General features: G+C 43.5%; 1 protein-coding gene across 1 annotated transcript in view; it reads left to right on the plus strand.

The window, feature by feature from the left end:
- The window catches only part of LOC147902304 (RNA helicase family protein), a 236,498-nt gene that overhangs the window by 134,680 nt on the left and 74,053 nt on the right, over window positions 1–27,765 (plus strand). The window contains exons 25-29 of the mRNA XM_087373377.1: window positions 10,243–10,299; window positions 10,782–10,865; window positions 11,214–11,312; window positions 24,349–24,492; window positions 24,635–24,705. Of these exons, the coding sequence (XP_087229503.1) occupies window positions 10,243–10,299; window positions 10,782–10,865; window positions 11,214–11,312; window positions 24,349–24,492; window positions 24,635–24,705 (455 nt within the window). The remainder of the gene's footprint in view (window positions 1–10,242; window positions 10,300–10,781; window positions 10,866–11,213; window positions 11,313–24,348; window positions 24,493–24,634; window positions 24,706–27,765) is intronic.

Genomic DNA, 27,765 nt, shown 5'->3' on the forward strand with positions numbered 1-27,765 from the left:
CAAAAATAGATTTCCGATACCACGCATAGATGATGTGCTTGACCAGCTCAGAGGAGCAATAGTTTTCAGCAGGATAGACTTGAAGAGTGGCTATCATCAAGTCAGAATACAACCACAAGATGTGCATAAGACAGCTTTTCGCACTACATTCGGGTTGTATGAATACTTAGTGATGCCTTTTGGGTTGACAAATGCTCCAGCCACATTCAATAGAATGATGGATCGCATCTTCCGAAAGTACAGACATTTCATGGATACTTTCTTTGATGATATCCTAATCTTTTCAAAGACAGAAGAAGAGCACAAGGAACATCTTGCTTTGGTATTTCAAGAACTTCGAAATCATCAGCTTTTTTCCAATAGCAAGAAAAGTGAATTCTTTTTGGAAGAGATCCATTATTTGGGATACAGATGGATCCTGTAAAGATCCAAGCCATCCAAGAATGGCGTGAGTTGAAAACTGTGCATGAAGTCCGTAGTTTTTTGGGACTTCGCTCCTACTATAGGAGATTCATCAGGCATTTTGCTGATATCGCAGCTCCATTACATGATCTTACTAAGAAAAATGTAGCCTTTACATGGGGAATATCGCAGAAGAAAGCATTCAATATACTCAAGGAGAAGTTAACTAGAGAGAGCCTCTTCTTGTAGTCCCGGATCTTTATCAACCTTTTGATGTTGATTGCGATGCTTGTGGAGAGTGTGTTGGGGCTGCATTACATCAGAATGGACATGTACTAGCATACGAGAGCCGAAGATTGCGTGATGCTGAAAGATATCTGGGAATCTATGAAAAAGAATTGTTGGCTGTAGTTCATGCTGTGAACACATGGAAGCACTATCTTTTGGGTGCAGATTTTATTGTTAAAACAGATCACCAAAGTCTGAGACATGTTCTAACTAAGACAAAACTTTCCGAGAAGCATATGAAATGGGCAAATATGCTGTCAATGTATCATTTTCAGATTGTCCATACCCTAGGAATTCGGAACAGAGTGGTAGATGTCTTGTCCCAAAGACCCCAGGTTAACAATGTGACTATTGCTTATCATCAAGACCTGGAAGGCATGAGGGAGCAATATGCTAATGATGCAGATCAGATTTTGGCGAGATTTTATAGCAAATGCAAGAGGGGCAGTCCACGAGTCACTATTCCGTGAAAGATGGGTATTTAATGAAAGATGACTGCCTATGCATAACCCAGGAGATGAGGAAAAAGATTTTGGAGGAATGCCATGCACCTCCCTATGCTGGGCATAGAGAAATTACAGCAACAACTCTAGCACTAGAGAGGTATTTCTTTTGGCCAGGGATGTGGAAAGATATACATTAGTTTGTTACTGAATGCCTTATGTGTCAGAAAGTGAAGTATGATAGACGGAAGGCACCTGGCCTACTTATGTCTCTTCCCGTGCCTCAGGCACTGTGGGAAAGTATTACAATGGACTTCATTTTTGATTTGCCAAGATCAAAGTCAGGGAATGATGGGATTTGGACTACCATTGATAAATTCAGCAAGCAAGCTCATTTCATTCCGATTCGCAAAACCAGAAAGGCAGATCATATGGCTAAGCTTTTCATGGCACAGATCTTTAAGCATCATGGTATGCCTAAGTCCATTGTCAGTGATCAAGATCCCAGAATGACCAGTCTATTCTGGAGAGCTTTATTTGATAACATGGAGATGAATCTGAATTTTTCTTCTTCTTTCCATCTCCAGACAGATGGTCAAAGTGAAGCAGCAAATTCTACAGCATTAGATATGCTGAAATGCTACGTGGGTGACCAAGGTTCAGACTGGGAAAAGTGCCTACCATTGGTAGAGTTTGCTTACAATAATACAGTACACAGCTCTCCAGGGAAAGCCCCCTTTGAGGTCATCTATGGAAGGGTAATTCTGCCACCTATCCTGAGGACCAAGGATGAAATATTTACAGTTGATCAGTTTGTGAGAGACCTCCATACAGCTTACAGCCAAGTTCAGACAGCAATCGAAAGGTCTCAAAAGAAACATAAAAGAGCTGCAGATAAGCATAGGAGACAGTTAGATCTCAACTTCGAGAAAGCTAGGCTCCGTAAGTTCAAAGGCAAACAGAGAGTGTATGCAAAGTTATCTCCTAGGTACTATGGCCCTTTCAGGGTTACAGAAAGAATAAATGAGGTTGCATACAGGTTAGCATTGCCAGAGCATTGGAGGATTCACAATGCATTCCATGTGAGTCTTCTAAAGAAATTTCAGGGGCCAGAGCCTACAGAAGCAATATCAGAGGATCCACCAGAAGTGGATGAGCTGGAGGAGGTTCTTCAACCAGAGCAGATCGTGTACCATACCGTACACAAAGGCCCTCAAGGCAAATAATTTTACAGGTACCTTGTAAAATTCAAGAATTATACGGCATTGGATGCCAAGTGGATAAATGAAGACATGTTGTCTGATCATCCACAGCTTTTGGATGTTTACAAGGAAGCTTTTCAGTTGAGGTTAACTGAATAGAAGCCGAGGGGATGTCACCACAATGTAAATATTCTAAGTCAAAGTATATTTGACCATTTATTTGATCATAATTAAATAGTTTTTCCATCTGGGTTAATTATGGTCAAAATAGTTATTCTATTGGTCAAAGAATTGACTACGGTCAAGTGATCTCGGTCAGGAAGACTTGGTTTATACCAAGAAGGTTAACTACGGTTAACCAAGATGTGCCAACTTCGGTTGGAGAGACTTGACTATAATTAAGGTGTCTCGACCCTTGGTCAAATCCCCTTAATTATGATCAAGAGCGTTGACTTTGGTCAATGAGAGAATAAATAAATATATTTTTATATTTGTTATGTGTGTACATATGTTCAGTGGGGACGCCCACTGTGAATAGAATTAGTCCACAATGTATTATTTGCATGCAAAGCGCTAACAATTAATGGGTACCATGGTGGTGCGCTTTAATTAATTGTTATAGGTACTAGGAAGAGTTATTTTTCCTAAGCGCAATGGAGCCTAACAAGAGTCTAGGAGGTGGTTCGCGTGACCAAGTGCTTCGAAGACTCCAGAGTTGCCCTTAGTGGCATGTAATTAGGAAAGTAATGTAGACTTTGACAAGTGGCTTGTTGCCAAGAAAGAGAGCCTAAGAGCTCATGTAATGATTCATTCACGGTTGGATTTTGTATGAACAGCTTGTACTGTATTTTCTCTCTGATGAATAAAAACCTTCAGGGAGGGTCCAGCCCGACGATTGTCCTGGGCCCTAGTGTATCTGTAGAGAGAGGGAGAGAGGGAGAGAGGGAGAGAAAATGAGAGTGTCTTTGTTGTCTTTTATGAAGGAGGTTACACTGGGGGCACTATTGACATTCTCTTTATTTAGGACCACAAATTGGATGCCAGGGATTGTGTCGCCAGGTAAGATGCTTTTACGCTACATCTTTTAGTCACTTGCAATTAGCACTAGGGGTGGTACATGTATTTCAGTTTCTTTATCTTTTCTCCCTGTGATTGTTGGACACGAAGTCATTATTCCCGACGGAGCTCAGTTGATCTTGCTTTTTATTGAGGGACATAAGGTTGGTTTTATAAAACTATATGCCCCCAACAAGAGAGGGGATCGTGTCCTCATGTGGAAAGAGCTGCTCTCCTGGCCTCCATTGCAGATTCATGGGTCATTGGAGGTGATTTAGTTGCCTTCAGATAAAAAAGGAGGGTAGAGAAGGTGGTGGAGAGAGGGGACGCCTTCCTGTTGCTCTTCAGTGGCAGAGATACATGGTTTGATGATGCCTTTCACACACAGCCACACTCTCTCCTGTTTTCGTGGTCGAGCAGGAGACTACAGATGCCCATCCATGCACGGATTGATAGATTTTAGGTTGATGATTGGGCTCTGGATAGGGGCAAATCTGTATGCATTTTGGCTGGAGTATCCACCTCAGATCACTTTCTAGTGGTATTGATGATTTTAGAGTCTTTTTGGACTCAGATGGGAGTAGAGTCAATAAGCACTTCTTCTCTACTCCTTGCCCCAGCCATAGTAGGAAATGTGTTTTAGTAGGGAATGTGTTTCGCAGCTTATTGACTCAGACGGGGTTTTACAGACTGATCCTGATGCCGTCATGCACATAGCTACATATTTTTATGCCTCCCTTGTGATAGCAGATGCTGACACACAGGCCATAGATGATACCTAATATGTTGTATGGCAGTGTATAACTATGTTGGTGAAATTAGATATGCGGACCTCACTAGATGCACCTTTCACCAACTTCTTGCCCTTCATAAGAGCAAGTGCGCGGGTTCAGATGGGCTTACCCCCTCTTTTTTAACTACTTCTTTATATTACCTCAGCCTTGCCCTTCATAAGAGCAAGTGCGCAGGTTCGGGTGTTTTGGACTTTGGCGAGATACCACAATCACTTACAGATGGTCTCATTCATCTTATTCCAAAAGGGGGTAGCAAGAATTTAGTGTCTCAGTGAAGACCGATTACTCTCTTTTGGGCACTTGCTACAAAATCCTGGCGAAAGCGATAAGCCTACCCTTGCAGCCCGTGCTTCCAGATCTTATACATGATTCCTAGACGGTCTTCGTTCATGGCAGGAGCATCTTTGATAATATTTTCTCATTTTGGGAGGCTTCTAAGTAGACTATGGCCATTCTACCCTTGGATTTTGAGAAAGCTTATGACACGGTAGATTGGAGTTTTTTGGAAGGCACCGTTCTTCGTTTTGGATTTCCACTTGTATGGATTCAAGGCGTATCCCCCTTATACAAATCAGCCCATAGCGAGGTGCTTATTGGTGGGGTCCGGAGAGAGAGGTTTCAGATTTCTAGATCAGTCTGCCAGGATGTCCTCTAGCTCTTTTCCTCTTTTTCTTTACGGCTGAAGTGATGGGCATCTATATTGGATCTCAAGATGATCTCTTTGGGCTGAGACTTCCCCTCAGATGGGATGAAGAACTTATGGACATTGAGCTCGCAGATGATAATGCTGTTTTTCTAGATGCCACGACACATACGCTCACTTCTTTCTGGACAGCCTTGGGTATGTTTTGCACTGCTCCGGGGACACACATCAATTGGGATAAATCCAATGGCTTTTGGATTAGTGACAAGGACACCCCTGGTTGGGGAAATGACATTGGTTTTACTTAGGTTTAAAGGGGTGTTCCTGTCAGGTGTGTGGAGTGCCAGGTCGGCATGGGTATCTCTCCATCACAACAGTTTGTGCCAGTCTTGGAGAAAGAAAGAAAGAGAGAAATTTTATTAGAGTCTTCGGAAGACTGATGGGTCTATGAGACTGAAAGAAAACCTGATACAAATCACAGTAAGGGTGGAGCTACTGTAACGAGCATCATCACCCGTGCTGAATCTTAAGTCTGATCATACATAATCAAATACATCTGGATGTAATAATGAAAAGAAAAGGACTGGAGCGGAGTGGAATTCTCCGTATGTCATGTCGCCCTACTTGGTGCATAGCCGGTGATGGGACGTTGGCGCCCGTCAAGGGGTGCCGTGTGTCTCGGTCTCCTAGACAAGGCTCGACGCAAGACCAGAGCCACCGTGACTCTCGTGGGATGTATCCCGAGTCTAAACAATGACGGGAGGTCCCCTAGAGTGATCTGTGTGCTCCCTCGATGTCTCGTGTGTCATGCTGTGGTTGTCGGGTCGGGGTCTCTGCCACGTCTGCGGCTAGAGACTGGACTATCAATGTCACTCAATGGGAAGAACTCTGTGATCCTGCTCTGAGAGGTCTGTGATGATGTGGCCAAGCCCCGTCGCCTGAGTAAGTACTCTCTGTGTCGGACCCCCTCGTGAAAGAAGGCCGCGAGGCATCTTTGATTTAGGTAGGCGAGGAACCTGGAAAGGAGCCCAGAGCTATCTCTGAAGAGGCAGTGGTAGCGACCTCGGATTTCGTAGTACACTGGGCACCTGAAAATAAAATGCTCCTTCGAATCAACCTCTTGACAGTCGCATAATATGCATAAGCGATGCTGTCTAGGAATTCCCTCTGCTCTGCCGCTCTCTATACAGAGGCGGTGTGATGATACTCGAAACTGTCGAATGGAGATCCGTAGTGAGTGAGGCATATGCAGCTCAGTGTACCCCGGTGGTGTGATGAATCCCTCCTCTGAAATACGAAGATAGTAATCTCTGTAGAAACTCAGCTTCAATGGAAGCTCTCTCGGCTCCAACTAGGTCCTAAAGGTGTGTAGCTGCAGGAGATCCTCTCGAATGACCTAGTTGGTGTGTGGCCCGATCGGGATGGTGGGTGGGAGTACCGAAGGGGCATCTAAACTGTACTGAAAAGGAGGTATCCTATCGATGTGGAACCCTAGTCTCACAAACCATCTGTGAGTCCGTGCATACCAGCATCGCTCCTCTCCCTTTGCTGCTAACCTCATGGAGGAATCGAGAGCCAACCATGGCAACATCTGTCTCCCTGATGTGCAGTCCCCATATGACCTAACTTGGTGTAGATATGATATGTGATGGTCTGAAAGGCTGCATCTAGCTGGAGTGGAGTGCATCTAGCTCGGCCTGAATGATGTGATGTGGTACAGATGGTTTCCCCCGGGTCATCCGTGAGAGCATGAGGATCTGCAGGTGCTCCACCCGTGTCCACTCTATCTCGGACATGTCAGGCCCCCAACAAGGGCTGCCATACATACCGGCTGGTCGGACCAAGGAGTCAAAGAGAAGAGCCTTGGTCCGAGGGTCCTGGAAGTGGGAGTGGAAGCATTGTCTCTCTAGCCGAGCCAGTGAGGCATATCCCTTGCTTAGTTTGGCATGCATCGCTAGTCTCATTGTGAAGATCGGGCCGGAGAAGATGACCCCCAAGTACATGTACGAGGATACGATCTCAACTGGTGACCCACCGAAAGTAAAAGTAAACTGCTTCCGTTGCATGTTTGCTCGAGAGGTGTTAAAAATCATGACATTGGTCTTGCCAAGGGACTTCCAAATCATGGGATAAACAAAAAGCCTGTAGTGCATCCAGGTGCCGTTGGAGCCCCTCGGGTGTGGACGACAAGAGTGCCACGTCATATACATAAAGAAGAATCCTAATGATGATCCCGGCAAGTGAGCAACCAGTCCCTCCGAACGCCCCCATGAAGGTCTCAAGCTCATCGATGTAGAGGCCAAACAGGGTCGGTGATAAAGGAGAACCCTATTTGACGCTTATGGTACTCAAGATCTCATTTATCCAACCTGCGCCTGTCCGAACTCGGCCTGAGACTCTCTCATACAGTGCCATGACTGTGCAGATGATCTCCTAATCAAATCCCAGTGTCTGTAGGCGTGTGATGAGACGAGCTCGAGGTATTGTGTCAAAGGCTTTGCAGAAATCCACAAAGCAGCAATATACCCTTTCCTTCCGTGATTTGGCCTCCTTAATGACACTCCTGAGTGTGAGTATGTGATCCTTGGTCCCACGGTCTCGCCTAAAATCGGCCTCACATTCTGCTCTGAGCCCTCTCATCTCTGTGAACATGCTGACTGACGCATCCAATACAACTGCATAGATCTTGGACATCACGTGCAATCATGATAGTCGTGTAGTTACTTAGGTCAATGGGATCCCCTGCCTTGTGGATAGGGGGATGGTGTTGAGTGTCCAAGTGCGGGGGAAGCCAAGGCAAACAGCGTCATTGAATAGCTCTACTAGGATCGGGGCTAACGTGTCGATCCCATATGCGATAAACTCAGTGCATAGCCCCTTGTGATCCTTAGCTCGGCCATTGTGCAGTTTCAATGTCGCGTCCTTGACTCCCCCTTTGGTGAACAACGTGCAAGTGGTGGGGCGAGGTGTGTGTATGAGATCTGGAGTGGGCTGTTGTGGGACATCATAAAGATGGTGTGCATACGTGTGCCAGAATCTCGTGTCGGTGAGGGGTGATGGAGACCTACGCTCAAGGAATCTCCACAAAAAATCCTTAGGGTTGCTGTTGTACAAGATGTGCAAAATCTCCTCCTCATTTTGACGAAGAAATGTCTGCTTCTTCTAACGTACGAGATGTTGGTACTTGTGTACCGTGTTTGGTGTGTTCGGGAGGTGACATTTGGTTTCAAGTCGGAGCTATCGGCGATAGCACTCCGCATCGTACCAATTGTTGCGGGGTACAGAATCAAGAGGTGGTGGTCTAGTGGACTGTGTGGTGTGGGGAAAGATTTGGAGGGCAGCCTCATGGAGTGTGTGACCAACAGGGCAGCACGGTCCTCTATGACTAGTATATGATCGATGTAGGTTAGGAGTCTGTGTAGGCGTCCAGAGTAGGCCGGTGAGAGGCTGTGATCAAAGTGTATGTCGTGGTAGGTGTCGTGCTTCCTATGTGGTGTGTGTGGTGTGGCTCTAGTGAAGAATAGGTATGTGTGATCAGCTCCTGGAGATAGTGGTGCTACGGTGAAGTCGGTGATACATCAAGTGAAGGTAGGGGATCCCATGATGTAATCTACTACACTAGTGCCCCCCCTGTGTGGGAAGCAAGTAAAACCTCCTGAGGAGGGCCATAGGTCAAGCCCGTCGCAGATGATGAGATCACGCATCCTGCCCAGATCAAGGAGCGTGTGTCCATATGGTGTAACAGGCCCGTGTCGGTCCGATGAGGTCCTGGTCATACATGCTCCATCTAGGTCCATGTCTGGTAGCATGATAGAGTCGTCTCGGAAGTCCACGAGTGGTGCCTGGTGCGTGCTTGTCTTGGCGTTGAAGTCCCCAACAAGGAGAACTCCTCTTTTGGAGTTAGCCAATCTTGATCTTGCATCTAGTGTTGTGATGGTCAATCAGGTTTTGTTGTCCACCGCTTGGTTTATTTGTGCTAGTTGGTGCCCTTCTAGTGAGTGTATAACTCAGCTCAAGAGACCTGTAAGGAATTCTCTATGGAGTGGGCTTGATGGCACAACAAATGTCATAGCCAGGGTTGCTTGGGAGACATTGATCGTCCCCACTCATGAAGGCGGGCTTAACATATAGATCAGGATTTACAATGTAGGGCCTTGCTTTGCAAGATGGTGGTGAGAGGACTTATGCGAAGACAAGAGACGTGGAAGGATTTCTTTATGTGTAGCATGCAGTCCTTTACACCAACTTTGGGAGGAGACTGGAGTTACAATACTAGATGGATTTTCACTTCAGCTCGGCTCAGGTCTCCCTCGTCCCATTTGCTCTCTGGATGATGTTCTTCGTTCACCTTTCAGAGCTGTACATGCGTATGTAGACCATTCTTGGGAGATACTAGCAAGTATTACAGCGTGGCATATTTGGAGAGCCAGATGCACAGAGGCTTTGGATGGATCCCAGGTCCACCCTCTTATACTTGGCCAGTATATGGACAGACACTACATACAATGATGGCCATCTGGGCGACCATGCAGGGGTCCTCCTCACGTGCAGTCGCTGCTAGGAGAGCTATATTTTTCAGAGAATGGGGGGGCTCCCCTTTCTTTTGTGAGACTAGTACAGGGCTGAGATGGCATTTTCAACCTCAACGTTGGTTGTTTTCTACCTCCTTTTGAGGGGCGTTTTCTCATGCACCACATGATGTATTGCTGCCTTGAGTTTTTGCTCTCGTGGGTTTTTACTTAATAGAAGCCTTTTTTATGGGGGGAAATTAAAAAGTACTAACAAGCACATCTACACAGGAGTCTGCAGGAAGTAATTGAGGCTATTTCAAAAGAGGAAAAATATAAATGCTTATTTTTATCGGGGAGCAATTGAGAACTGAGGATTAGAGGCCATATTTTTTGGAGTGTTATTCTTGTATTTAAACTCATTCATTGGTGCCCATGTATGAATACTTTGTTCGTGTGGTTTATGTTCGACCGATTGACATCGGGACTTCACTCTAGATGCAAGCTTTACTCTCAGATGCTCAAATGTCCCCCACTTTATGTCGACCAATGGACCTCCATCATGCAGTAGTGTGCACAGTTACTTTAGTAACTGTTTCTTCCCTTTATCATATTTGGGATGCTTCGCACATGACCTTCAGTTCCATAGTGGATAATCTGCAAGTATTTTTTTAGCAGAAAAGCTAGAAGGATGAGGAAATATTTCTTGATTGCATTGCACGTATTAGTCAATGCAGTGGGCACAGTAATAATTGTGTAAATTCATGTTGTAATCTGCCTTTGTAAAGTTTATATGTTCTTACAATAAGCTAGATTGAAGATGTACTTGACTGTAACCATATTAGTTGTCTTTTGTTGGCAAATCTGAATTTTTGTAAATTATGTTTGGGATTGTATTTCTTTCAGGCAATGGAACCTCCAAAATCAGAGACAGTAGAATGTGCTATTTCTACACTTCACGAGGCCAGTAGTTTTTTCTCATACCTTTCTTGCACTCATTATTGACTTGGTAATATTCCTTCCAATGCTATAGATGGTGTACTCCCTGTATTTAAGCAATAAAGTCTGTAAATCTGTATTATCTTTGGCTTTGATAGACCTTGTAATGCTATGGTTTATCTTAAGAGTACATAATCTCAGCACAGCCAATGAATTTGTGTCACTAGCGAGAACTTGTGTACAGACTATACTCTTATTAAGATGTTCCCATAAGGTCCAAAATTTCCACAATCATATGTAATCTTTAATTCTTTCAATTTTCTTCACATGTGCTATTCTCATAATTGATAGATAACAAGTTTTTCAAACACATGTGAGTAAGTGCTACACTACTTTGCTGCTGAGATAGAAAGACTGAGTGCTGCATACCATTGGCAGCTTGCTGGTGTCACGGCACAGAATTGGCAGGTTGAGGCTTATTTCTTTATCTTGCTTACTACATACAGGTGGGAGCTTTGGATGGGCAGGAACAGTTGACTGCTCTTGGGTATCATCTGGCCAAACTACCTGTAGATGTTCGCCTAGGCAAGGTTGTCCCTTCTAGCCCTATGCAATCCTTCATAAGACATTTTTGCTATTGCAAAGGGATATTAAGTTCTGAGATTAGGTTCATAAGACTGGCAAAAAGATGTTGAAAATGCTAATGGGCCTTCTCATGTTCATTGCAATGCTTCACAAGACAAGACAGTCCATTGTGCTTTCAAACTCTGGAAAGCTTCCTTTTCTTCTGTTGTTAAAAGTTTAATGCATGGTAAATGTATAATGATTCAAGGCTAACAAATTTAAAAAGCGTCTTATCCTCTCTTTCTTAAAATAAGTATAGCAAATGTATGAGGAATGAAGGTAAAAAACTTCAAAAATTCTTCCTGTTGAACCAGATGATGCTGTATGGAGCATTGCTTGGGTGCTTGAGTCCAGTACTTACGGTTGCAGCTTGCTTAAGTCACAAGTCTCCGTTTTCTGCATCGCGAGAACAGGTTGGCCTTATACATGTTTTTTAAAACATTCAACAGGACAGATGCATCGCTTATCTTTAGGCCATTCCAGGAGAACATTGTGGTAGGGCAGGTGCATGCATTGTGTTCTTTCAACCCCTGATGCCAGTTCTCAAGGGTAAACCAAATGAGGAATAAATAAGCAAAAATTGTTGTTATATTTCCTTCATGTAAGTGATAAGTTTCAAGGTGTTAATCCTTTGGCCTTTAAACTCGAGGGCTCAGGCACCTGTCTAGTGCTCAAGGACAAATTAAGCAGATGTGGCAACCAGACGCAACAGGAAATCAGATGACTGAAGAGCTCCAACAATACTAGGAACACACAAAAGGGCCTTCAAGGCTGTGACAGAAACATGAAACATTGGTAAAGATAATGATTATAACATATTAACTGAAGATCAGCTTTACAGAGGAAGCACCGTTGGCAGAGTGAAGAGGATGGAGAATAAGATGTTACCTTACAGTGATACCCAATGGTGCATTATTATTTAGAAACATACTAGATCCTAGTAGACCGAAAATATCCTGAGCAGACTGAGAAAGAAATCAGCTGGTCCACCTCCAACGGTTCAAACATGCTGTCAATTGCAATGGAATAAGTGGAGTTGTTGCTTATGTTTGGGTATGCAAGAAGTATCTTTGGATCACAAAAAATCCAATCCTTGCTTACTGAGTAGTTTTCCTTTTCACTTTTTAGTTTTGTCGATGACCTTTCCTCAAGACCTCTCTCCCTTTGTTAAATATTATTTCTCGATTTATGATTCAAAGTTTTGCGACAGTCTTACAAGCTGAAAAGAACCAAGTTATGGATAGCCGAGGAACTCACAAGAGCTCAGCTAAAGGATAAAGCAACATAATTTGCCAAAGTTAAGGCTGCCAGGAAGGATGGAAAGTGGGCAGTGTACTGTGGCGGAATAACAGTCATTAGGGAGTTTAAATCAAAACCAAAAGACTCTCAGTCTTAAAATTATGTATGGTCGATTATATATGACTCTTTAGGATTTAATCTAGGTATTCTAAATAAATGGAGTTGCTTTCTGCAATCCTTGGGAGCTGCCCTGTGCCCTCCCTAAACTGATGTACTAGATGGTTCTATTCTCCCATAGACCTTTGGTCTCCCGTGGACGTTAATAGACTTTCTTTCTTTCTCTCTTTCTTTCTCGATCCCCTCCATCTTCTTGTGTGTGCGCGTATGCACGTGCATGAGTTTCTTGTCTTTATTAAAAAAAGAATAATAAATTTGTGGGATTGGATTATTCTAGTTTATCAAAATACATGTTTGAATAATGGAAAGCGGCAATGAATAGGGTCAAGAGTTTCAAAAAAGTATATTAACATAATAGTTATATTTTTATTCAAACATGTACCTTCCATAGACAAGAATATTTCCACTATAAGCCACCATGACACTAAAACATACATACATACATACATATGTATGTACACACACACACAGACACACTATTTTTTTAGTGAAAATTTTGTTGCTTTATATTACAAGAGAGCTTCCCAGAAAGGACAATACATCAAGAGAAAATCTCAGTGTAGGAAAAATATACATCAGAATCTATGTAGTGAGTTTGCAGATAATCAAAGAGAGATTGTACACACACACACACACACTTTTTTGTTTATAGTGAAAACTTTTGATTGATTATATTACAAAAGTAGTGACCTCAAAACAAGGCAGCCGAAATTACATCAGCTGAAAATCTCAGTGTATGCTAGATATACATCATGATCTATGCAACGCGTCTGCAAGCGCGCGTGCATGCAGACACACACACACACACACATTTTTTGGTGAAATCTTTGATTGCTTTATATCACAATATAGCTAGCCAGAAAAAAACTGGTAAGCGGAAATAGTACATCAAGAAAAGATGTCCATGTAGGACAAATATACATCCTAATCTATGCAGTGAGTTTGCAAACAATCGAAGAGCGATTGTTGCAAAGAATGACGAAAAAATACACACACACACACTTTTTTTGGGGTGAAAATTTTTTATTTATGTGTGGGAAACCTCAAAAAGAGGTGAAAACCCACCAAAAAGTACAAAGAGAAAATTTAGAAGTAAAACCTCAGAGAGAAATACCACAAAGGGGCATGATCAGAATATGTGAAATTTTAATCCACCCATAAATTGACAGTGAGAAATTCAAAGTGCTGAGAATCAACCCTACACCATCGATCCAATCAAGCCCGATAAGCAGACTGAGCATTGTGTTGAAATGTATAACCAAGCAGCATAGGCTGTGATTCTTTTCACAGATCAATAAGCGGGAACTAAGTCAATAAATTAGACCAATACTGAAGCTCAGAGGCTAACATATGAGTGTGAGCTGAAGTATTGTCACCTGGTTGAGGAGCATTTTTAAAATCTCCACAAATGAAGGCATGTTGCTTCTAGGGATAACTTTGCATATCAGCCCAAATCAAACCTCTGCTGCCACGAGAAGATTGTGATGCATAGACCGATGCAAATTCAAAGACTTCGGCTTGTATAAGACATTGGATGATCAACCATCTACCTTGACTATCATTTAGAGCAACCACTGGTGGTTGTAACTGTTAGAATTATAGATATAATTCAGCAGTGACCAATGTAATTTAATAAGCTAGTTAGGGGCACTTTTCCCTCTTTAAGAGGTTTTTCCCCCTAACCGCAGTTAGTCCACTAACTATGGTTAGTGACTACTAAGGTTTTGTCACTAGGACAAAACCTTATCTCACTCCTTCAGTTGTATCACTCTTACTCTCATCTATTTGCAACTAAGCTTTCAGCTCACTCTCTCTCCTGTTTCTTGCTCTCACTCTTGCTCTCTCTCTTTCTCACATTTGGTATCAGAGTGGGTTCTTCCTGCTCTTGCTCTTGCTGCACATTCGCCTCCAGCTCCAGCCCAACAGCTCCCGTCCGTACTGCACCAGCCGTATGCCGTACGCGGTACAAAGTCTCAGCTCCCACTCGTACTCCCACTCGTACTGTATCTTCTGCATTGCCGTTCAGCAGTCGTACAACCTGTGTCGACTGATTCCGTACCAGTGCTCCGTACGCTGTTTCGACCGTACAGATATGCTCGAGCTCCACGATCTGTAGATCCGTACTGCGCCATACTGTTTCGTCACCTGCAGATCCGTACGTCCGTACTGCAGATCTGTTGTATCTGTCGTACACCTGTGTACACCCGTACTGTGTTGTACCTGCTCGTTCGTACATATGTACCTGTAAGTTCCGTACTGCACACCTGCATCAGCCGCCGTACTGCATTCCGTACAGTTGTACTGCAGGTGTACGGATTCCGTACAGGGTTTATTATGCAAGTTTCTTCATCTACCGGTGATCCTTGGTAGGCATTCTTGCAGTTCTTCTGCAACATTTACAGATCTGGTGGTATTTGTGCAGACATTTGCAGTCTTTTGCAGTCATTTGGGTATTTTCGGGTTCGTAGTTGCTTGTGAAGCAAACATTGCAGGCAGATTCAGAGGTTTAGCTCAAAAATTTGGGGCTTTCTGCTGAAATTGCAAAATTTGGGGCTTTCAGTGCTTTTGCCCCTTTCTGGTTGCAATTTGAAGCTCGAAATTTGGGGCTTTCAGTTTTGCAGTACAATTTCTTGCAGAAATTTGGGGATTTTTTGATTACACTGCAATTTCGCAGTGAAATTTGGGGCTTTTGCAGACAGAGCGCAATTTTTACAACATTTGGGGCTTTTGGTCAATTTGCCCCTTTCTGGTTGCAATTTCAGGCCTATTTGGGGGCTTTTGTGTTGGGAGAGCAATTTTGGAGATTTCAGTTCACACTGCCTTTCTGTAAGTGTTTTGCAGCACTTTTGGCAGATTTTGGGAGAGTTTTGATGCTTTGACAGATTTCTGACAGAGAAATTGCAGAAATCTGAGTTGCATTTTCAGCCAGTGCTTGGCTGTGTTTTTTGGGAGTTGTGCATTTCATTCCCAGCAAGGGAATTCAGTTTTGTATTTGCTGTAATCTCTTTCTCAGACATGGCCCAGCAAAATCAGAATGATTTCCAGTTCGGTGGTCTTTCACAGGAAGACAAGTTGGACGGTACCACCTACTCCTCTGGAGTTTTATGGTACGCAATATTCTGATTTCTCGTAATTTGTGGGATTATGTGAATGGGGATGAGATTCGACCAGCAGGTATGGCACCTAATACCCCTCCCCCGCAAGGAGGAGGAAGAGGTCGTGCACAGGGTGCAGCTGCAGGACAAGTTGTTGGTGCAACTATAGCCACTACTCCAGAGCAGAAGAGATGGGATTCACGTGATGCCTTAGCTTTGTCGTGTATTTCTCTTTCAGTAAAAAGATTTATCATTCTGCATATCCGGTCGTGTAAGACCTCGAAGGCAGCGTGGGATATCTTAGAAAGCAAGTATGCAGCCCGGAATGATGCAAGGGTATCTTTCTTGAAAAGAGAGTTAAGTAATACATATATGGAAGAGGGTGACTCCATGTCAGCCCACCTCACAATGCTACAGGATCTCAGAGAGCAATTATTGAACATTGATGAGATTATTCCTGATTCAGAGATGATTACCACCACTCTGAATTCTCTTCGTGAAACTTATCTCAGCTTTCATACCTCGCTGAACTTATCATTGAGGGGGGGTACAAATCCTCTCACTTTTCATGAGTTGATAGGACTTCTGCTTCAGGAAGAGCAGACTAGGAAAAACTTGGCTTCACGTGCAGGTGAACAAGCTATGCTCTCAAAGTTCAAGTCAAAAGGAAAGGGACAGGCAAAGACATCAGTAAATCAGCCTCCAGTGGGTCAGGACAGCCTTTACAAAAGGCTAAGAATGATGCAAGTAAGCCCAAGAAGAAGGGTTTTTGTCATTACTGCGCAAAAAGCCATGTCATCACATTGCAGAATGCAGGAAAAGGCTTGCAAAAGAGAAGAAAAACAACTCCGGTATGGCTGTTTCAGATTCAGCTCCTCATGCATCTGACTATGGGGATGCTGCAGCCAACTTTGTTGGACAGGATTATGCCTTTTTATCTTGCATTTCAGATTCTAGGCTGGCTGCTCCAGATGCTCGGGATAGTACAACCACTTGTAATGATGATACATATGCCTTTTTGACTTGCAGTTATGATCCTTCCACGGATGCATCAGCTTTCAGTGTCAATGGAACACTGAATACTTGGTATTTTGACAGCGGTGCCTCCAAGCATATCACTTCTAGGAAGTGTCTCTTCACTTCCTTGCATCCACCTCCCGTTGGTAAGAAAGTCACTTGTGCCAACAACTCGTCATATTCAGTATGTGGTACATGAGAAGTTGAGCTTACCGCCATTGATGGCTCAGTTTTCAGACTTTCAGATGTCTTGTATGTGCCTGGTATCACCAAGAATCTCCTTTCAGTGTCCACTCCTAACAGGGCTGGATTTCAGGTCATCTTTGCGGATGACAAATGTGCTGTCCGAGACAAAGAAAATGATTATGCCTTGAGATTATCTGGTACTCTACTGCGTGGGCTTTTTCAGCTTGATCTTTTTGAGAAAAGAGCAGCCCATGCTCTTGTAGTTAACAATTCCTATTGCTGCCATGCAGAATGCAGAGTTATGGCATGCCAGATATGGCCACATGCATTGCAACAACTTGATGACACTTCAGAAGCACTCTATGCTTGATGCATTGTAACCTCTTGAGATACCTCCTCCACATGCCTGTGAAGGGTGCATTTTAGGCAAGATGCACAGATTCCCCTTCAAAAAGTATGGTTCAGTTAAAGCTGTTCGAAAATTACAGCTTATACACAGTGATGTCTGTGGTTCCAAGAGGACTCCATCATTGGGTGGTCATCTCTACTTTATTACTTTTATTGATGATTACTCCAATTTCACTTGGGTCTTTCCGTTGAAGTGCAAATCAGAAGTGTTCATGGTGTTTAAACACTTTTCAGCCATGGTTGAAATTGAATCTGGACTCAAGATACAGACATTGCGCACAGATAGAGGTGGGGAATACTTGTCTGCAGATTTCGATGCTTTTCTGAAAGGCAAGGGTATTGTGCATCAGCTCACAGTGAGGCTGACCCCTCAGCAAAATGGCAAAGCTGAGAGGAAAAATAGAACTCTTATGGAGATGGACAGATGTATGCTGGAAAGCAAACACATGCCTCACAAATTCTGGCTTGAAGGTCTAATGTGTGCCAACTACATCTTAAATCGGTCTCCCACTAAGGCTTTGAAAACAAAAACTCCCTATGAAGTCTGGAATGGGAGAAAGTCTTCAGTGGATCATTTCCGTGTCTTTGGATGCCTTGCATATGCTCATGTGCCAGTTGAATTTCGGCATAAGTTGTCAAATAAGGCAATTAAGTGCATATTTGTTTTGTACAGTGCAGAAAGCAAGGGGTACCGTCTCTACAATCTTGCTACACGCAAGATCATTGTCAGTAGAGATGTGATATTTGCAGAAAATTCAGCTCACACTCAGGCTGAATTTCATATGCCTTCTTCAGAGGATGTTTTTGAGGGGTTGCTACCCATTGCCTTGGGTTCCCCTGCTGATATTTCTGATGCAAATCAGAATTTACAGCCACCTCCTGATGCTCCAGTTCAGCCACAGGATGTCTTGCCACCTCCATAGGCAGTGGAACAGGTGGTTCAGCAAGAGATTGCAGACATACATACAGCAAAAACAGTCCCAAACTGGCTGTTACAGACTCTCAGGGAGAGTAAGGATGATGCTCCATTACCTGGCAGGACTCACAGTGCAGTAAGGCACATGGAAGGTGCTAATTCAGTGGAATCAGCATATGCAGGTACTCTTCTCGATGAGGAGGAGCCTGCAACATTCGAAGAAGCAAAGGACAATGTGCATTGGATGAATGCCATGCACGATGAGTTGCAGTCCATTAAGAAAAATCAGACTTGGGATGTCGTAGACTTGCCACCATGTAAACATGCCATTGGTACACGATGGGTTTTCAAGGTGAAACGGAAGCCAGATGGCTCCGTTGATAGATACAAGGCAAGGCTGGTTGCTAAAGGCTATGCTCAGAAAAAGGGCATAGATTATGAGGAGACATTTGCTCCTACATCCCGGATGACCACCATCCGATCTGTTATTGGAATGGCTGCACATTTTGAGTGGAATGTTCATCAGTTGGACATAAAAACATGGGCTGAAACAGGCCCCTCGTGCATGGTATGCCAAGATTCATGCCTTTTTGACCAGCAAGGGGCTGCACAATAATCCTACTGAGAGCACCCTCTACAGCAAGAAGGATGGGGGGGAAATTTTAGTCATCATTCTTTATGTCGATGACTTACTGCTCACAGGATCCAATGAAGATAATATTGCAGATTTCAAAGCTGATTTGCAGACCAACTTTGACATGTCAGATTTGGGGCTGCTTAACTTTTATTTGGGGATCCAGTTCGCTTAAGAGAGACGTGGCACTGTTATGTCTCAGTCCAAGTATGTGCAGAAACTCTTGGACAAATTTAACATGCATGATTGTAAGCCCATAGCCACTCCCATGGAGCCGGGGCTGAAACTCACAATGCATGATGCAGGAGAATCAGTTGATGCCACATTTTACAGTCAGGCTGTTGGATGCCTCATTTATCTCTGCAACACTAGACCTGATATTCAGTTTGCAGTATCTCAGGTGAGTAGGTATATGCACAGCCCAAAACCTATGCATTGGCACGCAGTTAAGCACATCTTCCGTTATTTGCAGGGCACGAAGTCTTTTGGCTTGTTATTTCCGAGGGGGGATGACTTGCAGATGCATGCCTACAGTGATTCAGATTGGGTTGGTGATTATGACACTAGGCAGTCCACTAGTGGCAATTGTTTCTTTTTGGGTAAAGCTTGCATTTCCTGGCTGAGCAAGAAACAATCTACAGTGGCTACCTCATCATGTGAAGCTGAGTACAGGGCACCTTTCACAGCAACAGTTGAATGTGTCTGGCTGCGTTGTCTATTTGCTGATCTTCATCTATCATCGGAGAGTCCTTCTCCAATTCTCACTAATAGTTAGAGTGCCACTGCAGTGGCAAAGAATCCAGTGTTTCATGCTCGCACGAAGCACATTGAGGTTCACTATCACTACGTCAGAGAGAAGTTGCATGCAGGAGAGATCAGTATGATCTTTGTGTCCACACATGACAATGTTGCAGATATTTTCACCAAAGCACTTCCACGTGAAAAGTTTGAGGCATTTCGCAGTGCTGTGAACTTATATCCGTTTGGTGATTAATCATCCTTGTACATGACATTGGCATTGCAGGGGGGTGTTAGAATTATAGATATAATTCAGCAGTGACCAATGTAATTTATTAAGCTAGTTAGGGGCACTTTTCCCTCTTTAAGAGGTTTTTCTCCCTAACCGAAGTTAGTCCACTAACTATGGTTAGTGACTACTAAGGTTTTGTCACTAGGACAAAACCTTATCTCACTGCTTCAGTTGTATCACTCTCACACTCATCTATTTGGAACCAAGCTTTCAGCTCACTCTCTCTCCTATTTCTTGCTCTCACTGTTGCTCTCTTTCTTTCTCACAGTAACTCATGTTTCACCACGAAAACCACACTTGAAAAAGAATGTTCTCGTGCATAGGAAATATTATAACAAAAAAAAATGCCCGTGATGACCAGCATACATATGCTGATTATGCTCTTGCAATGCAACTATGTAAGGCTGCAATTGATGCTGGTAGGAAAGCTGTTTTTATGTCCAACCGATGGACATTCCAAACAAAATTTACAGCCATTGCAATAACTGACCGTATGGTGGTCATCCGGGATGTAGGAGCAAAAGTCTCCTCATAATCTATGCCCTTCTTCTGTGCATAGCCTTTGGCAACCAGCCGTGCCTTGTACTTGTCAATAGACCCATCTGGCTTCCTTTTTACCTTGAAAGCCCACTTGGTACCAATGGCATGTTTACCTGGTGGCAGATCCACAACATCCCAAGTCTGATATTTCTCTGTGGACTGCAACTCATTGTGCATGGCATGCATCCAATGTGCATTATCCTTTGCTTCTTCAAAAGAGTCAAGCTCCTCTTCATCAAGAAGAGTCCCTGCATAAGATGTCTCAACTAAAAGAGCCCCCCCTACGTGCCTTACTGCACTACGAGTCCTGCTAGGCAATGGGGCCTCAAGCCTACACTCCCTGAGAGTCTGAAGCAACCAATTCAGAGTGTTTTGGCTATGTGTATCTCTTGAATCTCTTGCCTGACAACTTCATCCACACTTTGTGGAGGTACAAAATCAGCCGATGGCTGAATCAGGGCATGTGGATCGGGAGGAGGTTGCTGTAAATTCTGATTTTCAGCATGAACCTCAGCTAGGGAACCAAATGCTATAGGAAGCATCCCCTCAAACACATTATCTGAAGAAGCTGGAATCTGAAATTCAGCATGTGTATGTGCTGAATTTTCAAAGAACATAACATCTCTACTAACAAAAATCTTGCCTGAAGCAGGATTGTAGAGACGATAGCCTTTGCTCTGTAAACTATACCCCACAAAAATGCATTTAAGTGCCTTATCTGACAACTTGTGTCGAAACTCCACAGGCACGTGGGCATATCTGAAATGGTCCACTGAAGGCTTTCTCCCATGCCATGCCTCATAGGGAGTGATTGTCTTCAAAGCCTTTGTGGGAGCCCGATTCAAAATATAGTTGGCACACATGAGGCCTTCAAGCCAAAACCTGTGAGGCAACTTCTTACTGGTAAGCATGCATCTATCCATCTCCATGGTAGTGCGATTCTTCCGCTCAGCTTTGCCATTCTGTTGAGGTGTAAACCTCACTGTAAGCTGATGCGTGATACCTTTCTCCTTCAAAAATGCCTCAAATTCATGAGACATATACTCTCCTTCTCGATCTGTGCGAAGTGTCTGCACCTTGAGTCCTGTCTCATTTTCAACCATAGGCAGAAAGTGTTTGAAATGCATAAACACTTCTGATTTTGCCTTGAGACCATAGACCCAAGTGTAGTTGGTGAAGTCATCTATGAATGTAACAAAATAAAGATAACCCCTAAAAGTAGGTGTCCTCAGGGGACCGCAGACATTACTGTGAATAAGTTGTAATTTCTGTGTAGCTTTCACTGCATCATCCTTCTTGAAAGGAAGTCTATGCATCTTGCCAAGGATGCAACCCTCAAATGCATGAGGACGAGGCGACTCTAAAGGAGGAAATGCATCAACCATATCATGCCTTTGAAGTGTCATTAAGCTGCCATAGCTCATGTGCCCATACCTGGCATGCCATAACTCCGCATTCTGCATCGTAGCAGTGGGAGTGCTTATTGATAATGGAAGATCGGATCTTTTTTCATATAGATCAAGCTGAAAAAGACCCCGATACAAAGTGCCAGACAACATCAAAGCATAGTCATTCTCTTTGTCTCTGACTGCGCACTTATCATCATAAAAAACAACCTGAAATCCTCTTCTATTAAGAGAGGACACTGAAAGCAAATTCTTCTTTATGTCTGGCACATAGAGTACATCTGAAATTCTGAAATCTGTACCATCAGTGGATGTGAGAATAATGTCTCCCACTCCACACACTGAATAATAAGAATTATTTGCACAAGTCACCTTCTTCTTGGTAGGTGGAGGATGCAGAGATACAAAAAGACTCTTCTTGGAAGTGATGTGCTTTGAAGCACCACTGTTAAAATACCAAGTATAAAGTGTCTCATTGACGCTGAGAGAGCATGCATCCTTTGAAGGATCATAGTTGCAAATCAAAAAAGCATAAGGGTCATCATCATTAATGGTTGTAGTATCCGAACTACCCATTGAAAAGTCTGAAGTGCAAGAGAGAAAGACATAGTGCTCTTCCACAAAGTTGGCTGCAACATCTTCCCCATCATGAGAATGTGGAGCTGATGCATCTAATACAGCCATACGTGAATCGCTTTTCTTCTCTTTAGCTATGCGCTTCTTGCATTCTCCAATATAATGACCTGGCTTTTTGCAATAATGACAAATGCCTTCTTTTTCTGCTTATCTGCATCACCCTTAGTCTTATAAGAGGGCTGTCCTGAATCAGCTTTATGCTGATGTGCGGGCTGATTGGCATGTGGCTTTTGCTGCCCTTTACCCTTGGGCTTGAACTTGGAAAGCATGGCATACTCGCCAGCCCAGGTTGCCATATTTCTTCGAGTCTACTCCTCCTGCAACAGAAGTCCTACCAACTTGTGAAAAGAGAGAGAATTGCTGCCCCCCCTCAATGACAAATTCAGCGAGGTGTGGAAACCAAGATAGGACTTCGGAAGAGAATTCAGAGTGGTGGTTATCATCTCTGAATCTGGAATGACTTCATCAATATTCAGCAATTATTCCCTCAAGTCCTGAAGCTTTGTGAGGTGAGAATTCATGGAATCTCCCTCATCCATATGCGTATGGGAAAGCTCTCGCTTCATAAAGGAAACTCTGGCACCACTTCTTGCTACAAACATACTCTCTATGTGACCGAATGTGAGGTATAATGAACCTCCTGACAAATAGAGAAATCACTGAAAGAGCTTGTGCATCTCAAGAGTCCCATCTTTATTGCTTTGCTATGGGAGTTCCTGGAGCGGCTGCTCCAACTACTTGTGTTGCATTTGCATCTCTACCCCTGCCTCCAGCTGTAGGAGTGACAGTTGTAGCGACTGTATCTGGTCTTGCTTCATCTGCATTGACATAATCCCAAAGATGTCTGGCAACCAAGATATTCCGAACCATGAAACTGGACAAGGAATAGTTGGTGCCATCCAACTTATCCTCCTGTGTGAGAACTCCGAACACCTCATTGGGATTGTTCTGAGCCATTTTTGCCAGATAAACTCAAAAAACACATCAAACTAACCAAGTAAAATCCCTTTCTGGGACGCCAAATGCACAAGTAAAGTCTGCAAAGAAAATCTGCCCACAGTAACAAATACTGTCACAACCTATCCAAGGCTCAAATTGCACCAAAATGCTCTGCTGAATGCCCAAAAATCTGCAAATAGAATCTGCAAAAAGTGGCAAAAGTCTGTAAATTGACTCGTACTGAGTCCAGAACTGCTTGCAAACTTTCAAAATGCTATTTTACCTGCAAAGTTGCAACCCAAATGCAAAAGCCCCAATTTCTTGTGGGAAAGTGCATACAAAAGAGGGCAAATGATATGAAAGCTTGCATAAATTGCACTCTGTTTGCAAAAGCCCCAAATTTCACTGCAAAATTGCAGTGTAATTGCAAAAAAAGCCCCAAATTTCTCTAAAACTTGCAGATCAACTGCAATGTCTGCTAAAGCTTCAAATGTGCATTTGATTGATTATATTACAAGAGTAGCAACCTCAAAATGAGGCAGCCGAAAATACATCAACTGAAAATCGCAGTGTATGCTAGATATACATCATGATCTATGCAGTGCGTCTGCAAGCAATCAAAGAAGGATTGCTACAGAGAACACTTAAAAAAGCCAAACAAGGAAAATATGGGATCACCAAAGACTTTACAGTTCCTGTCTATCCATAAAGTCCAGAGTGCCCAATAGAGAACCCAAACAAAGAAAAGCTACACACACACACACCTTTTTTTTTTCTTTTGGGTGAAATCTTATATTTATGTGTGGGAAACCCCAAAAAAGAGGTAAAAACCCATCAATAAGTACAAAGGAAAAATTTACAAGTAAAGCCTCAAAGCAAAAGTCATGAGACAGGCAAGTAAAAAGTTACATATCAAGCTGGAGGAGGATCAAACACAACATCCTCCAGCTTCAGATTATTGCTTTGTAAAAGCTGATGCAGTGTAGAAACCAGACCATCAATAAAAACAAGCTGTTTTTTGCCCTTGTGATTCTTCTTAATATAGGCGGGCACCCGAAATTTCTGAATATAGAGAACCCAAACAAAGAAAAGCTACACACACACACACACACACACACACACATAGTGGATTTACATGTTTGCATAATCAAAAGCTGTAGAGAAGGTCAATGATTTTAATTTTACAATTTTCATTATCATGGTTTGCTGCTGTCATTTGTGTATAGATGGATGGTGCCGAAAGAGCAAAAAGGTCTTTTGTAATTGGTAAAGAATCAGTTGACAAACATTCAAGTCTTTCTCGTGGACAACAATCAGATCAGCTTGTTATGGTTGCTGCATACAATAGCTGGATTACCATTTTACAAAAGGCAGGCTCTCATTTGAAACATGAAATTAAGTTTGGTATTCCCATGCTTTTGTGTTATCAAGCTTTATGTTTATCAGGAAAAATTATACACAGCTGTCTATGATCAAGTATATCGGTTTGCTGACTCATTTTTTGTTTTTCAGCGGGGCTCGAAAGCTGCTTACGAATATTGCAAGTCCAATTTCCTTAGTGTACCAATATTGACCATGCTGAGGTGCTCTTCTAATTAGCTAACTAGCACCTAGAAATTGCAATATTAAGCAAGTGCAAAACCAAAATTAATCTGTCCCCTGTTGAAACTGCTAGTGTGGTAAAATCCATGCTCAATGGAACAGCATCTTTGTCATCTCTAATGAAACCTCTTCTTCTTCTTGTGCCTTTTTGGTTTATCTTTTTTTTGTGTATTAAAAAAGAATAGGCAAAATGACAAGCAGCTTTGGGTTCCCAAGTCTTAGTCCTTTGGGTCAAAGAAATAGAGGTAGGGGTATGCGAAGTGACCTTTCCTTGGTTGCAAAACTCTCTCAACTCTCAGGAGGGCCTGCCCTAGGTGAGGCTTCGACCTCGCGGAGCGAAAGAAAAGGGTTGGAGTCTCCTATGCTGGCACTGTGGGAGCTGTGCCTATCTTGTTGAAGGGGTAGGCTGAAATTGAGACGAGGAAGCCCAGCTTTTGCTAGAGTGAGACAATGGCCTAGGCAAGGATGGGTGTTGCGAGGTGGGACTTGGGAGAAGTGGGGAGGGGGGTGGAAGTCGAAGCTAGAAGGGGGTGATGACTGGAGGGCGGGTGGTGAAGGTGATCATTGGTTGTGTTGAAGGGGCAGTGGGAGGTGGCATGGAGGGAAGGGTGGTCAGTGGCAGAAGAAGAAGAGAGCTGTAGGGGGTTTGGGGGTGGAGGATGAGGCTAAGGGGGTTTGGAGACGGAGGAGAGGGGAGGGTGGGAGGGATGGTGGCAATAGTGATAGAAATTATGGTGGGGGGGAGAGAACAATCGTGGAGATGGAAGGCACAAGGATTGAGGCACCCAGCTAATATAGTTCCTGTCATATGGGCAAGTACAACGGGCCTCATTTATAGGTTGGCCAAGACTCACACACTGCATCATAGGTGAGCTCAGTGGAGGAATATCTCTTGACCTCACATGTGATGCCACACAATCTAGACTAGGTCTAAAGTGGCCTAAGGACTTTGCACACCATACAATTGTAGAACACTCTCACTCTCGGAGTCACACTAGGACTCCGATAACTAATACCCTCCTTCAGAGCAAGGGTGAGTGACTCCAAAAGACAATCATGATGGCAATATCCTGATTGTGCATCCCATGCAATCTCGAGGCTAAAGTCTGAGCATGGTTCAGAGGCTTAACAAAGCACTCTCATGGCTTAAAGTTCAAACATGACCACAAGCTGAAGTATAAGCATAGATGCATGACCAGCTCATACAGCTAGGAAAATGTACCAACATCGTGACTCGGTTATGCCTGATATGGGAAAACATCACGAGTACAACCAAAGATCCCCCTATCTCCTAATTGGGTACAAGACATAATGGAGCACACAAAAGCACACTCAATTTATTACTTTCATTTTTGGGGGACTACCCAAGACAGAATACTTGGCATGCACACATGACGCTAGAAGGCCCAATTAGTGTCTATCCCATCATTTAGATAGAAGTACTAAAGGCCTTCTCCTCAAGTCTAGTAGAGGGTCTAGGGGCTTGTCCTCGTCTTCATCAGTCTCTTGTGCAACCAGATTAACATGCTTCTTTGCCATTTTCTTAAAGCATCGATCCTTTGTATGTCATGGACTTGTCATTCTTCCTTGATTTGTCTCTTGTTCGGGGGCTTGTCCTCATCTTCATCAGTCTCTTGTGCAACCAGATTAGCATGCTCCTTTGCCATTTTCTTAAAGCATCGATGCTTTGTAAGTCATGGACTTGCCATTCTTCCTTGATTTGTTCTTTGAGAAGAAATGAAAACCAAATGTGTATGCTAGAAAGAAAGAAAGAAAATCTTTGGAAGACCAAAAAGGGTCTATGACAAGAGGCATAGAAATAACAAGAGGGTGACCAAGTCGCCAGAAGCACGCAAGTCATTGAAATGGACAAGAGGTGACCATATCTGCCAAAGTATACAAGTCCATGTGTCATAGTGGACACATAACTATCATCAAGAACTCCAACATACAATAGGCGAGCTCGTAGCTCCATCCTCTTATCTCTCCCCACACTCTCCTCTCTATTTTCATACGAATGCCAAATGCCAAATGTTGATCCCCTCTCCTTCACCCTCATATTCATCTCACTCCACTTCTTCCTGGTGGGTCTTTGTGTGACGATGTGTAGCCCGTGATAGAGCGTTGGCGGCTATCTGTGGGTGCACTCCATCTCGGTCTCTTTCTCCGTGGTTGGTGTGGCATAAATACTCTAGTTGGATCTCCTTGTGCGCTAGTTGGACCGTGTGAAATGATGTATCATGTCCTTGACATAACTTCTCCATGCGCACCACCCTCTGACCGCCTGAAATGATGTCCTTGACATAACCTCCATGTGCACCACCCCTCCGATCCACATGTGATCACTGTGTGATTGATGACTGCTAACTGCTCCGATAGACATCTGACTGCTCTAGTCGACATTTGGTCACATGTGACAATGGTTGACATTTGGCTGCTTCGGTCGACATGTGATGCTCCAATACTTTGGTCACTATTGGTATGTCCGGGAGTTGACATGTGACTAATCCGGTCGTACACTTCGTCTTTGTTGACATGTCAAGGACTTGACATGTGACTGCTTGACTGCTCCAGTTGTACACCTGGTCACTGTTGACATATCAAGAACTAGACATGTGACTGCTTGACTGCTTCGGTCCTATAACAGTTTCCCTTGCCACTATTAGTCAACGTCCCGGTGAATGTGAAACCGATGCTAGTTGGGAAAAACAGATATGTGATGGTAGGCAGATTTGTACTGATCAGACCTGGATTGCAGAAGAGAAAGCTTAGCCTTATGTGATTGCAGCTCCGATTGCATATGGATATTCTGGTCCCAAAGCTGCAATAGTGCCATCTGGTCCTGCTCCGTAGCTGCAACTTTCTGCTGCAATTCAGCCACCTGTAGTTGGCTAGCTTTTTCATGCTTAGCCTTCAACAGACTCAGCTCATGCTCCAGGAAAGCTTGTTCATTGGCATGGCGATGTTGCATAGCCTTTCTCTCTCCATCCCACTCTTGGTGCTGAAGATCAAGCTTTTGTTCTAGTGCGGCCTACTCTTTT

The sequence above is a fragment of the Dipteris shenzhenensis genome, chromosome 4 (genome assembly GCF_047967505.1).
Source record: "Dipteris shenzhenensis isolate YYH24624 ecotype China chromosome 4, Dip_SZ_1.0, whole genome shotgun sequence".
NCBI lineage: Eukaryota > Viridiplantae > Streptophyta > Polypodiopsida > Gleicheniales > Dipteridaceae > Dipteris > Dipteris shenzhenensis.